This window comes from Schistocerca americana, chromosome 3 (assembly GCF_021461395.2).
Source record: "Schistocerca americana isolate TAMUIC-IGC-003095 chromosome 3, iqSchAmer2.1, whole genome shotgun sequence".
NCBI classification, from domain to species: Eukaryota; Metazoa; Arthropoda; class Insecta; order Orthoptera; family Acrididae; genus Schistocerca; species Schistocerca americana.
In genome coordinates this window covers 8965086-8979140 of record NC_060121.1, presented here as the reverse complement: position 1 = coordinate 8979140, position 14055 = coordinate 8965086, and the positions used below count along the sequence as shown (strand labels likewise).

General features: G+C 42.0%; 1 protein-coding gene across 1 annotated transcript; it reads right to left on the bottom strand.

Moving 5' to 3' along the window:
- Positions 1 to 3609: 3609 nt before the first annotated feature.
- LOC124605165 (cyclic pyranopterin monophosphate synthase-like) lies at positions 3610 to 4035 on the bottom strand. Its single transcript, XM_047136652.1, has one exon. It carries the CDS (start codon positions 4033 to 4035, stop codon positions 3610 to 3612), a length of 426 nt encoding a protein of 141 aa, XP_046992608.1.
- Positions 4036 to 14055: the final 10020 nt, after the last annotated feature.

Here is a 14055-nt window from a genome sequence, read left to right as displayed (position 1 = left end):
CTAGAATATGTTACAACCTTGTAACTATTGCTCCCATAGGGACCGTGAGGACAATATTAGATTAATTACAGCATGCAGAGAAAGATTTAAATGGTCTTGAAACATGAACAAGCTTTAATATCTGGTACAGTGAGATGTACCCTCTGTCATACTCTTCATAGTGGTTTGCAGAGTGTGGATGAACATGTAGATAGCATCATCCAGAACGCAATCAACGTGTATCTGAAACTTGAGCTTGTCCTAGTGTGTAGTGTCACAAACGTTTTGACATTATTATACATACTTCTGCCACTGGGGCAATCGTAGGTAATGACTAATTTGGCAGTAATATGCAGTGCTAGATTTGTTAAAAGAAAAAGAAATAGACTTCTTAACATGTATTTATGGTAAGTAGCACTCTATCATTTCCTATATTTCTAAGTTCCTACCGAGAGTTTCCATAGTTTGATTTAGACTTCTGAAAAAGTTATAACACTTTTCTGAGCTTTTTAAAAGTGTGAATACAACATTTGTGTCTTACCGCTTCAACTAGAGCAAAAGTTCTATTGTACCACATCTCAAAATATTTGGGTCTAATTTTTTTCGTCATCAGCGGTATACTGTCACAAATCAAGACTTGGTTATGTGTATTGTTAGATTTTGTTTATTATTATTTACGTGGGGTGCATGAGCAATGCAGCTGACTGGGATTCACCTGCTGCAAGTCATAGACTGACTGCTGCTGTGTTCACTGCCTGGGTCAAAGGTGCTGAAAGGATGTGCTCATTGATGCTATGGAGACACTGTTCTGTGTTTTACTTTAATGACAATTATTGTCAGTTTCTTTTTGTTTTGTTTATAAGAAAGGAATGAGGACATCATTAGATCTTTTGAAGAGTACACAACATAAATCACAAAATGTTATATCTGTATTAGCAAAAAATTGGACTACATTGTATGATAGAGATGAAAAAGAAACTGTGATTAAATTCTTTCTGTGTTAGATTCCTGAACCTGCCGATCTTTGAGAGAGAGAGAGAGAGGGAGAGAGACAGAGAGAGAGAGAGAGAGAGAGGGGGGATGGGATTTAATTGTATCTCCCCATGCAGCTGTAGCATTTTGGCATGTCGTACATTGGTCAGATCATAAGAACCTTGGAGGACTCGTATGTAGGGCATAAGCAACACACACACACACACACACACACACACACACACACACACTTAATAATAGTCAAGAAAATTTGCAACCGCAAAATATTGCCTCGGTACAGGTCATAGAATCTAATATACAACACAAATATTTCAATATGCATATCCAGTTACTGGACTAGTGTTATTAAGAAATCTGTTGAGAGACAGAAGTTTTTGCTTAAATTCTTATAATTTACACCAGATGATGTACAAAATAAACTCCAAATTACTGTAACAACATAGTGCACAAGGCACATATTCATTTTATAATTACAACAATCATACCCCAAACTATAACAATTAAAATATTGAAGACCAGCATTTAATTTTAGCTGCTACAAAATTACGTCACAGGCAACAATCATTTAATTCACTTCTTTAACATAACAATTTAATTTAAAAAAGACAACAAATAACATTTTTAAGTACAATATTCAAGTTTAGGTGCTGCAAAGATGCATAACAATCATCTATGTTTCAACATTATCATAAAAAATACAACATAAAAAAGAAGACCTGATTGTAGATCATGGGTGGGCTACGTAAAATAAATGACAAAAATCAGCAGCTGTAAAAGGCAGATTTTTTTTCCAACTACAACCAATTCCTCCATTTTACAACAGCATAAATGGATACAGCTCTTTTTCCCCAAATTTGCTGCTTCAGATTATTAGTGTCATAATGAAGTCTTTTAAGAATTAGAGGCACAAGCAGATTAATAAATACAAACAAAAGCAGGAATATTCAATTTGCTCAAGGCTACCAAATGAAGGAAGAAAGGGGGCTAGGGATTGTTTGCATCATTCCTAGACTCAAAACCCTAAGCAAAAGAAACAGTGATGATAGCATTGATTTAAAATCATGTCAGAAAAGACGGCAGCTAATTCTAGGTGATGCTCCATAAAGCCATGGTCTCACATTGTCAAACCCCTGCAGGATTGTTTGAGGGACAATGATTTGACATTGATTGTTAAGTCAAAAAGGCAATGCATCTCTGACTGAAGAAACAATCAAAAATATATTCTTTTAATGGAATATTTACATTGCAGTGTACTGATCTGAGAAACATACTGAAAAGAAACATGACTATGTTGAGAAATTTTCATTTTGTATTTTCTTATATTAGTAACCGCAGTACATGAAAAAAGTGACACTCGACATTTGAGTTAACTGAAAGATGAAAGATTAGGGTTTCATGCCCTGCCGATCCTTGTCCCCAAACGGGGACAGCCTGCAAACAGAATTCTACCAACCAGCTTGGACTGAAAACATAACACACAAGAATCGTGCCCGTGAGTGTAGATGACACTCGGAATATCACGCAACACGGATACCCGAGGATGATGTCTGTCAGAGCAGATTGCAGATGAAGCACGAAGGCAGAGGGAACAAATTACAGACCTGCTCCATCTGACGGTCAGTCTCAAGTAGCACTTTGTGAAAGCAACAACTAATGTCACCGAAATATGCGAGGAAGACAATGATGTCCGACTGTGCAAAGGACAACTCGGGAATTTCAGCAAACTTCTGGGAAAACCTGAAGAATTAAATTGACAGAAACCTGTTCTGGATTGGTAACTTACAAAATAAAACATTTTCAATCTCTGGACAAGTCACACACAAGAAAGATAATAGGCCTTTAAAAAAGACGATACCATACAGTGTAAAGCTGAAACATGTAAATTAGTCTGGCCAATATGCTCTGCACCTGAGCAAAAGTGTCAATGAAGTGGTGCACCTTTTAGGAACTGTTAAAAAAGTGTCATTTTACATCAATGAACACAGCAATAACAACCTGATCCTAGGAGAAAAGAGCTGATACACACTATTTATTTAAGAATGAACACTTCACCTCAACTTTCACAGCATGGGACCATCAAAAATTGAGACAATAGAGCAACACAGAGGACACAACCACACAGCTGGGGGAGGGCACAGAGAGAGAGAGAGAGATTTGGAATTCGGTACAGTTACGTTGCAAATTTCAAACTCACAGTTATTCATCTAACAGATGTGCTTTTTAAAGGTACGGTTCAAGAAATGCTGCACATGCAATGCCTGGGATTGTAGCGACGCCACTGTACTTTGGGAGGAGAGTGACAAAAATACTGACAGTGACAAAACAATGAATGTTAGTGAAGTTAAGAGTGTCTTACACGAAAACTGCAATTGAAAGCTTTGTTTTTGTGTGTAATTTATCTACAGTGTACTACAAAAAAACTGGTTAAGGGTAAATCACATTTTGAAAAGCTTTTGTAAATGGGCAACTTGACAAATTATTTTTAATTAAGTTTCTCTCTTTTTCGAAATTGAAGGTGCAACTCATATTCAGGCCAATTCGATGTGTATATAATTTATGATAACTATGAACAGACTTTGAAATTTGCCTACATCACACCAGGTATACTTAACTTATTTCACTGCCCCACGCAGATGCTCATGTCCGGTGGAAGTCTCCTCTAGTTCCCCCACTTTTGGCCAGAAGCATTATTTCAGATATCACAATGTCATGACTCACAGCTTTGCACATATCGTACACTGTTAAGGCAGACACCGATACAGCAGTGAGAGCTTCCATCTCCACACCCGTCTGCCCTCTACACTTTGCCGTGCCAGTTACAATCACACAGTTGAGAGCAGAGTCCAGTTCAATGTCCACAGCCACAGAGGATAAAGATATGTTATGACACAGAGGGATAAGGCTGGACGTCTGCTTGGACCCCACAATTCCCGCCAGGCGAGCAACGCTAAGTACCTTCAGGCCATTTTCTCTTATTTGTTTCATCAGTTCGGGTCCCACAAAAACCTTTGCTCGTGCTGTAGCAGTCCGTTCTGTCACCAGCTTCGAAGCCACGTCGACCATTTTCGCCCTGCCGGTCCGGTCAACATGAGTCAGACCTCCGGACTGTGCTCCCAAACTGCAGAAACGGCAAGAGAAGACAGAGGGCTGTGCTCTATGTGTTTGTCTTGTTAGGAGTCCTGTATTGCACATAATGCTTGGGGTACAGGGAAGCAAAAGAAACTGTTTTCTAGATTCAGTCACTACACTCAAATTATGTGACAACAACTGAGACATCTGTGTATCCGACACAAACAGGGGCGAAATATTGGTATCTGAGAAGAAGTACTTTTGAAAATCTTGTTTCTGAAGGTTTAACAACTTCCGACTTTGTGCCTTCACAACATCACTACAGCCATCAAGTTCAGTGCCACCTGGAACAAAAATACAAGCTGTAACAAAGAACTCTTCATAATCTGAAAATAGGTTAATTCCTTTACTGGATTTTGGGTAATTTACCAAAGCCACAAAACAGTTAATTATTATGATATATGACCGTGTGCTTACTGGATGAAAGGCTATTGGTTATTATGCGTTGTTCTGCTGTGGTTTCGGGAGTATTTCAACCGAATGCGGCTGTTCTGAGACGGAATAGCTAATGATTGAAAGTTTGTCTATTATTAAGTATCACAAAGGTTGCGATGTACAACTGATATATATTTCCTACTAACACACAAATTCTGAGGCTGTTGCTACCTTTGCCTTACACGTCTAATTGTGGTTATCTCTTTTTATTGTTTGCTGATTTTCAGCACTTTGTCACAGGCAATGCTGATGGTTAACATTCACAACAATCCTCACTGCAATCCATGGTTGTTGCTGGCTGACGCGGTTGACACGAAACACGTAATTTGGCACTTGTCACTTTCTGTTTCATATCACTCGCGAATCGGCATTAGTGAGAGTCAACCCCACGACGATCAGGGGGACGTGCTCACTCGTCATACTCCAGTGAATTTTACCGTTTACAACTCACTAGACCACCATTCTTGGCCGTCTTTCCCACTCTACTTCTCACTCGACACTCTACCATACTACTGCGTACTCAGCACTAGTCTCACTGCCTACTGCAGCGCTCGACAATCGACTCCTGTCCGCTATCGACCTGGGCGTCAGATACTAGAATCTATGTTTGTGGGATCACGGATCCCTTACAGTGTTCAAGACAAGTTCTTTGAACCTTAATGATCTGTGATGATTCTTTTCTTTCCTAAGCTAAGGTCGAAAATCTGTTTTGTCTGCAGAAGTGTGCAATATGAATATTACACAAAGTTGATAGGAACATCTCACATAAATCTCCTCAGTGGCTGTAGATTTCACAATCTTGCAGGAGTGGATATAAGGGGAGGTCATTGCAATGATGATAACTACCACCCACTTCCCAAACAACATATTATACTGGGGTGCCCTTAAGAAGGCAGCAGTGTGGTTCATTCCGTGCAGAAAGAGATGGGGAATGCTTTATGGTGCTGTCTGTGTGTTCTCTCTCTCTCTCTCTTTCTCTCTGTCCCACGACTCACATTTCAGCTACTTCCAACCCTCGTATCTGGCACAGGCCACTGTGTCTGCTTCTGACTCTGCCTAGTAGAATTTATGCGGTCGGAAAGCTATCGCTGTTGCTTTCTAATGTAATACTTGTCATGTTTCCTTTATGCCAGCCATTGTGAACACTAATGGCTAAGTAACCTCACCATACCTAAATGCCTTGTATCGTACACGCACCCCAAAATGCACACTACAGACAGATGTGGCAGAACGACACGATGTCTTTATATTTTTTACTTCACCAATTTCCAAATGCACACATACCTTTTGGAGAAGGAGGTAGCATGGAAACAGAAGTGTGTCAAAAATGCCAAGTTCTTCCAGCAATGACAAGCTACATGTAATAAAGGACACTTTTCAGTTGCTCGTGCTAGGGTCTGCCCACAAGGACATGCTTTTGGTCTGATTGACAACATTCCAGCCGGGTAAAGCTGCACACCACTGGGTTGAACATACCAGGTGTCAACAACAGATCCGATACAACAACAACAGAAAGAATGACTTCCCGAACACAGTTGGAAATCATTGACAGAAACAGTATTCCCCTCATTCACATGTGTTTGCAGACCTCTGTTCAGTCATAATGTTTATTGAAATGATGATGGTGAGCACACACTTTGACAGAGTTCAACTTGGTTGCTACGTGATTGTTCAGATTTTTCCTTCTTTCCTCCTCCCTTTTCTCTTCCCAAAATCGTTTCATTCATTGACTGTGTTCTTGTTTCCTTTGATATGTACATATTTTCTCTGTTTTCTTCCTTCCCTTTACTTCAAGTTTTATGTTCATAATTTTGATTCTGAATTTGTCTCTTTCATTCATCATTTCCATTCTGATTCCTGCTTGTTTTAGCCTTCTTCTATTTCTTGAAACCAACTGGTTTTTTTTTTTTTTATTTAGGCATTTACTACATCCTAAATCCCTTTGTGAATCTGTTGCTGTTCATTGTGTGTATGTGTCCACAGAATGTTAGTCGGTGTTTTCTGATTGTGACTGAATCTGCCTCTGTGTTCTTATAATTCTCTGGTTGATCTCTTTATCCATATGCCATCTCTGTACACTGCTCCAAAAAATTTTCTGAGGATTTTGCATTGTATTCTTTCTGCTTTGTGGTGCCTGGTCCTCAGATTGTGGTCATTTCTGATGCGAAGAGTGCTTCTGATACTATAACTGTATTGTAGCGCATGTGTTTGCCTTGTACTGAAATGTTTCTTTTATTATAGTGTGTCCATGTCAGTTTGTACACTTTCTGAAGTTCTTTTGTTTGTCCTATGTTTTCTTCCTTCTTTGATCCACCTATTTGTATTGTTACTATTATATTGAATAATTTAATATATTTTTGTGTGTTTATTATTGTTATTAAAATTGTAGATGTCTGTCGTATGCTAACAGTGAGGTTGCTAGCGAGTTGCATTTTTGAGGGAAGCTGGGTGAGGGGGGTGGAAACAATAACAAACCATCACTCCCCCAACCCCCCCCCCCCCCCCCCCCCCCAAATAACCAAACCCTGGGTGCCAATACATTTGCTCTGTATAGGTGTTTGTGCCCAGAAGTAAGAGTCAATTTAGCAAAAAAAGGCAAAGGAAAGCTTCATGTTCTGGCCCACATCAAAACCAGATGACCTACCACAGTGTAATCCTCTGCAATGGCATCACTGAAATCAGTATCGTGGGGGGGGGGGGGGGGGGTGAGTCAGCACACCCTGTTCTGGTCACTGCCAGCTTTCTTGACCTCAGAGTCACTACGCCTCAGTCCAACAGTTCCTCAATGGGCATCACAAGGCTTGGTGCACCTCGTTCCAGTCCTCCCACCAAGGAAAACTACGGGCAGTACTACGGGTGAGTCGCAGCTGAGCAGCTGCCTTCCCCCTGTACCTGCAGTAGCTGCGAGAGGATATTTGTGTTACATATACGCTAAAACTGGCGTAGATGCCACAGGACACTCTTTGGAGTGTCACTAATAAGCACACGCTGCTACACACTTGACAGTGCTAGGTGGCCAAGAGTTCTGGCTCAAAGTTCCTGCAACTGTGGTTGGAACTTCCCCAGTGTGACTCTCCCATTCTTTAATAGGGTATTTCAGTGTCCGAGGCACGTTCACATTGGACAACACTGTCCAGTACAGGCCTGCTGTCTACCACCCGTGCTCTCTTGCACTGTGCATTGCATCTTGCACAAGTGAGTCATAAGGACTCCCCTCTTCTGTATGTACACTAAAAAAGCAAAATTGTCTTTTCAGACGAAAAAGTAAAATTGTCTCATATCCACATTCTATCCTTAAAAGTATCCTTATGTGTGGGAGACGGCAGATCCACCGAGCAGATCCCACCCAACGACCCGTAGCAAGACTGCAGCACAAGAGGCAGGAGTGCCATCTGTTCCCTTCAATGTTTCTGTCTTGCTTTGCCACCTATCAGTAAGTGATGAACCAGGTAAATCTGGACTTTGCTGCCACAAATCAAGAAGCAATGGCTCGGAGACAGCATGAGCTCATTGTCCAACTGACGGGTGGAAGCAACGCAACAGCAACAGCAACACCAACACCAGTCACACCACCAGTGAATATACTAGAGAGGCCCTCAATATCACCGCAGTAGTCCTCGAGCTGGAAGTGACAGCTCCGTGGAACAAAGATGGACCTTCGAAGCTGGTGAGTCCAAAATGGAATCAGCAGCAACATACACGAACAACTGAGCCTACTGACTCACACGGCAAATGCAGCGTGCTTTTACCAACACCAGTTCTGAGCATCGGTAATATGAGCGCCCATACAAACAATTTTGCAGCACCTCAACTACACAACACTAACCCAGCCGCTACGCAGAACACTACACCGACTGGCTTCCCACTGGTCATAATACACAATTACACTTGCCTCGGCAAGCTAAACAAGACATTTGTAGAATGTCACTCCCCACCATATACCAAACACAAAACTCACAAGGGACCATGTATCACTGTATGTATGCAACAAAACAGATTGCACAAATCTCCTGAAATTCGTCAAAGCTGGGGGAATTGAGTATCATAAATATAGCACCCAAGGGGGAAAAACTCGAATGTACATCATGAAAGGAGTTGACACCAGAACCCTCAATGACATTCTTCATGGTATAATCACAGCTCTCAGCTGGGACTGTGAGAGCATGAGATGAATTCTGGGATTCGTGACACACAGACTGCAGCCAAACTATTTAGTGGATTTGGACGACACAGCTTACTCATGCAACTTTCTGACGCAGATGCTCCTGCTTCACATGGTCGTAGTAGAAATATACACACTTCCGTGTGTCCCCCAACAGTGCCACAACTGCCAGCAGATTGGCCGTGCGGCACCCGATGTGAACTGGCACACAGTGCTGCAAATGCACTGGTAACCATGTAGCGCGACACTTTAAACTTGGTACAACTATCAAATGTACCAAATGTGGAGGGGTCCATGTGCAAACTACAGATGGTGTGCAGCATACAAAGAAGCTCTAAGGTGCAAAAGTACCAAAGACAGACAAGTGGTAACCAGAACAGCTCCAAGACACTCCCCACCCCCCAACCAGTAAGGTGTGGAATCTCTTTTACTGGCATTGTCAGTGGAAGTGGATGAACTGAGGATGCACAGAGCTCCACAAACTCATGGCACACTCCCACAACAACAGAACCACAACCCACACCTGCAATGCTAGAAACTGCCCCTGTTCTGATGACAACACTGCCGGTCCCAGACAACACCAAGTCAACTCTGTCTAGGCCAGATTGTGACACTCGTGATATCACAGAAGACACACCCAAACTAGGGCAACCACAAACACACGAAATGAAACAGAGGTACCCAAAAAACAAAAGAGGGGACACTATCACACCACAACAAATACACCAACAACAGACCAGACAAACATAGGAACACATTAAAAGGAACAATGTAACCGTAACTCACACTCTTGCCCCCCTCACCACAGCAATAACACAGGTGACCCCAGATGAAATACGAACCATGAATAACACACAAGCCAGCCCATCCAGTACACCAACATAAGGACCACCAGCCACCAACACCACCGCCAACACTTTGGCTGACATAACAAACATTCTCACCACAATCAGAGGCATAGTGGAGACACTATTCCCCACTCACGTGGCTTAAGATCCTCTTGAGGCTCTTCATCGTAACACATGCACAAACTCATGACGGCTACACCCAGCCAGTGCATGGCTGCTATACAAACTGCTATCACCACACTGCCCACACTCTTCCACAGATAATACACCACAAAACACAAACAACAGTACTTTGACTCAGATGCTATTCTGGAATGCAGATGGGATTGGCAACAAAAGGGCAGAGCTAGCTGCATTTATGGAGGAGAAGGGAATCTGGAATGCTCTCATGAACAAAGCTTAACTCCAGTCACACAAACAACTACTCTTCCCAAGATATTACATCTACTGTACTGACCACCTGAAGGCACAACTGTGGGTGGAACAGCAATCATCATATATTGAGACAAAGAATACACAAATGTTAAGATTCCTGAACCTGCAAGACTAGAAGCCACAGCTGTTAGGGTCAAGTCAACTGAGTGAACACTACATTGATATCGATATACAATTGATCTGGTAATATCATAACAAGCGATATCAGCACAATACTCAACATAGCATAGTGACTAATAGCCACTGGTGATGTTAATGCTAAACACTCTGCTTGGAACTAACAAAGATCAAACACCATTAGCAAAAAAACTATGCGAACATGCACTGCGCCCAAACTACATTACACTAGTGCCAGCTGAGGTGACACTTAAAACAGAGAACAGAGACTAAATGTGATAGACATTAGATGTGATTGGCATTATAGTCACAATCAACATTGAAATTATACATGATTTGGCCTCACCAAACACCTGTAATACTTTACTTGGAAGAAACACAGCAGTATGATGAATCTCACAGGATACTGAGCTACAAGCGTGTGAATTGGGCATTGTTCAAGGAAATGCTTGAAAAGTCATATCCCACAAATTCCCAAAATTACACAAAGCAGGAAACTTGTTGAAGCTGTCAAAGCCCTTACCACCGCCTTACAGACCAGCATACTCCATGGAGGAGAAGCATGAGCTGATGACCAGAACACTAGCAACATCATTCACACTGAATCTGGCTCCTTCCAATCCAGTACTGCTACTTGAAATGAACCAGGAGGTTACATGGCTTGTAACCCAGCCCACGTGCAATGTAACAATACATACTGCTACACATGAAATTACACAGGTTATTAAGCACAAAACAGCTAGAAAAGCTCCTGGTCCCAATCACTTTCAAAACCGTGTCACCCAGGATTTCACAAATAAAGCTATAGAGCATCTCACACATATGACGAATACCATTCTACAACATCAACACTTCCCTGTCCTGGTGTTCAGGAAGCCAGGGAAATACCACTCCCTACCACAAAATTATGGAGCCATCAGCCTGCTGAGCTCCCTGAATAAGATTGTTGAGAAGATGATTCTCAAACATCTTACTATGCACTGCAACACCAATCACTCGCTGAGACTGGAGCAATTTGGATTCTGCAATCACCACTCCACAACACAACAACTCCTCGGTGTAGTAGAACATATTACACACACCCCCAACACCAACAAAGCTACAGGAGTGCTGTTCTTGGTCTTCAGTCATCTACGGCACAATCGTCTCATTCGCAAACTCTGCACTGCTAGTCTCTCCAACGAGTTCATGCATCTTACACACTCATATCTCACCCACAGAAGCTTCAACACCGACGTTCAGGGCAAACAGTCAACACAACACAGTATACAAGTGAGAGTACCCCAAGGCAGCATCCAAGGGCCCCTCTTGTTTAATCTCTACGTCAATGACTTTCCAACTGAACAAAACACAATGGCAACCATCTACGCAGATGACATTACCATCCTAGTGCAAGACTGGAAACCATCAGGCATAATTCGCAACTGCAAACAAAACTGCCTAGCTGGAACGACAGTGTGTTAAAGCAAATTCTGACAAGTGTGAAGCAGTTCTGTTCACTGACAAACCATAACAACTGCACAAACATTAAGTGTTCTGGCATACCCACAAGCTCTGGAATGAAAATTAAGATTGCAAGAGCTAAGAAGGCAGTGAACACACCGTCAGCCAATAGCCCACTGGCAAGGACCACACCACGACGGGAGCAGGCCACTAGACAAAGAGAATATAAGTGCCGCTCCTGCCAGCCTCGGCCACTCAGTATTTGGACAGGATTAGGACAGTATACGGACAGGCCTAGCGCTGAATGCTACAATAACAGTTATTAGTGATCCACAAACTGTGTGTCAAACTTGCACGAACATTGTACATAGCAAAGGACTCGGATTTATACTGCATGTCGCCTATTGCTTGCGACACCATTGTAAATTCCAGGTTAAGCATTGTCAAACTTCTTATTTGTAATAAAAACTATTAATGTTGTTTGCTTGAATTGTTGTATAGCATTTTGAGAATGCAGCATCCTTTAGGCACCCTATATGAGATGAGTGGGCAGGACCCCACATTAAGACTGAAGACAAATAACACTACACACACGCCCAATACGTTTCAGTGTGAAAGTCAAATACTTCAGTGACTGGCCAACTGAGCAAATGCAAGGCTCAAACAGTGTAACTCTAAGCTCAACAGGTAAAGCACACTGAATAGGAGGGTATCGAGGTCTGTGTACATGATACTGATTAGATCCATGATGATACATGCAGCTGCAGTCTGGGGTTATGTGGCTCTGACCGCCTGTGCCGCCTACAGGTGATACACAACGAAGTGCACCACAGTCCACACACACTGTCGATCTTCACAGAGAATACTGCCTTGAGACTCACACACAGATATTCAAAAAACTCACCACATGACTGTAAAGGAACTTGAGACACTCTGACAATTATTTCATTCTTAACCTGGGAAACTATGACCACAACCACGGGTGAAAACACAACTGCTGAAAAACACTTCTATCTAGGGACAATTAATCACCTGTGGACAGCACAAGCTCACAGACAAAATAAACACTGGTGAATCCCTGCATTACAGCAAAACTAAATGGCATTGCCAGCTGCAAATATCTAGCTGACCAACTGGCAATACGGGAAAGCAGTATTGCACACTAAACATAAACATATCCAACCAAACCTCTTTATGGCCAATTGACCACTCGTATAACGACCTTGGCATGTTACAAGTACAGATGCTGCAGGTGGCCCAGGAGACACTCAGGTGCACAGCCCAGGAGTACCCCTCCTCAATAGGACTGACACTCGTAAAGAGTGTTTTAAGCTGCGACAATGGTATCGAGCATCGCATGATACCCAAAACTAACGACAACCTCACCCTTGCAGACAGAAAGAAACTGTTACTGCTCTTACTATCTGTCCAGACTATTGCAGAAGTTCTTTTCCTTTGGTGCTTGCCTCGGCACTTTTCTCCCTCTGCCCTTAAAACTGCTATGTTCTGCTCACTTCTCGACCACTTCTATCGCCTCAAAGTGCCTGTATTAGTGGGTAATCCTACGGACAACATCATGACCCCACATCCTGTGCACTTCTCAATTGTAACGAAGCAAACGGAGGTGATGGTAGAACTTTGGTGATGGTCACCATGTCAGTGTGGGTGTGGAGTAGCTTCGCCCCTTAAAAAAAAAGGCATCACCACGAATTGGACCTGGGTCCTCCACATAGCAGCAAGATATGCTGACCTTGAGCTGCTGAAATGGACAAGAGAGAATTTAGCATTAATTGCAAAGTTTGCAACCATAACAATCACAATATAAATAATTTCCATAGAGAATATGCATTGAAGCTTAGGGTTAAGAAAACTGTTTTATATTCAGGTGCAACACCCTTTTAACATCTGCCAGCCGACATTAGGAGCAGTCGGGAAATCCCCAAATATTCAAAAATAAAGTAAAAAATGTTTTATTAGCCAGTACACCAATAATTTACCTGGATATGTGAATTTACCTACCTGTCCCACCTCAAATACACAACACACAAACACTTTCTAACAGAAGACCATATTTAGCCATGCAACATATTCTCTAGGAGCAGACAGGAATGCCTTTTGAAGTGGTGATTACATCATAATAATAGCCTATGTGCAGGTACGGTTGGTCCTCCACAGAACAGAAACTACTGTACCGGTCCCAACGTGGCATTGACAGCATAAAGGGCATTGCACAAGAAGGAAGTATATGAATTTATCAGAATAAGTTTAGATGACAGTGTCCTGTGTAAAATTAAATGCCCATTTAGCATGAAGTATTAAATCAAAATAGTGGCAGAGCAGTTTAAGTAGCAGAGCATTGGCTTTTTTCAAGTAGTTGCTTCTCTGTATATTTATAAAAATAAAATGATGTAGAACTGATCCCCCTGAATAATGATTAATGTGAGCAGATTAGTAGTAGATGAAAATGGTTGTTAGTAGTTCAGTGGCACTTCTCACTTACTCGTTTTACACCCC

Coding starts and splice junctions, on each gene's coding strand:
- LOC124605165 (XM_047136652.1), bottom strand. CDS start 4,035: ATGGTCGACGTGGCTTCGAAGCTGGTGACAGAACGGACTGCTACAGCA.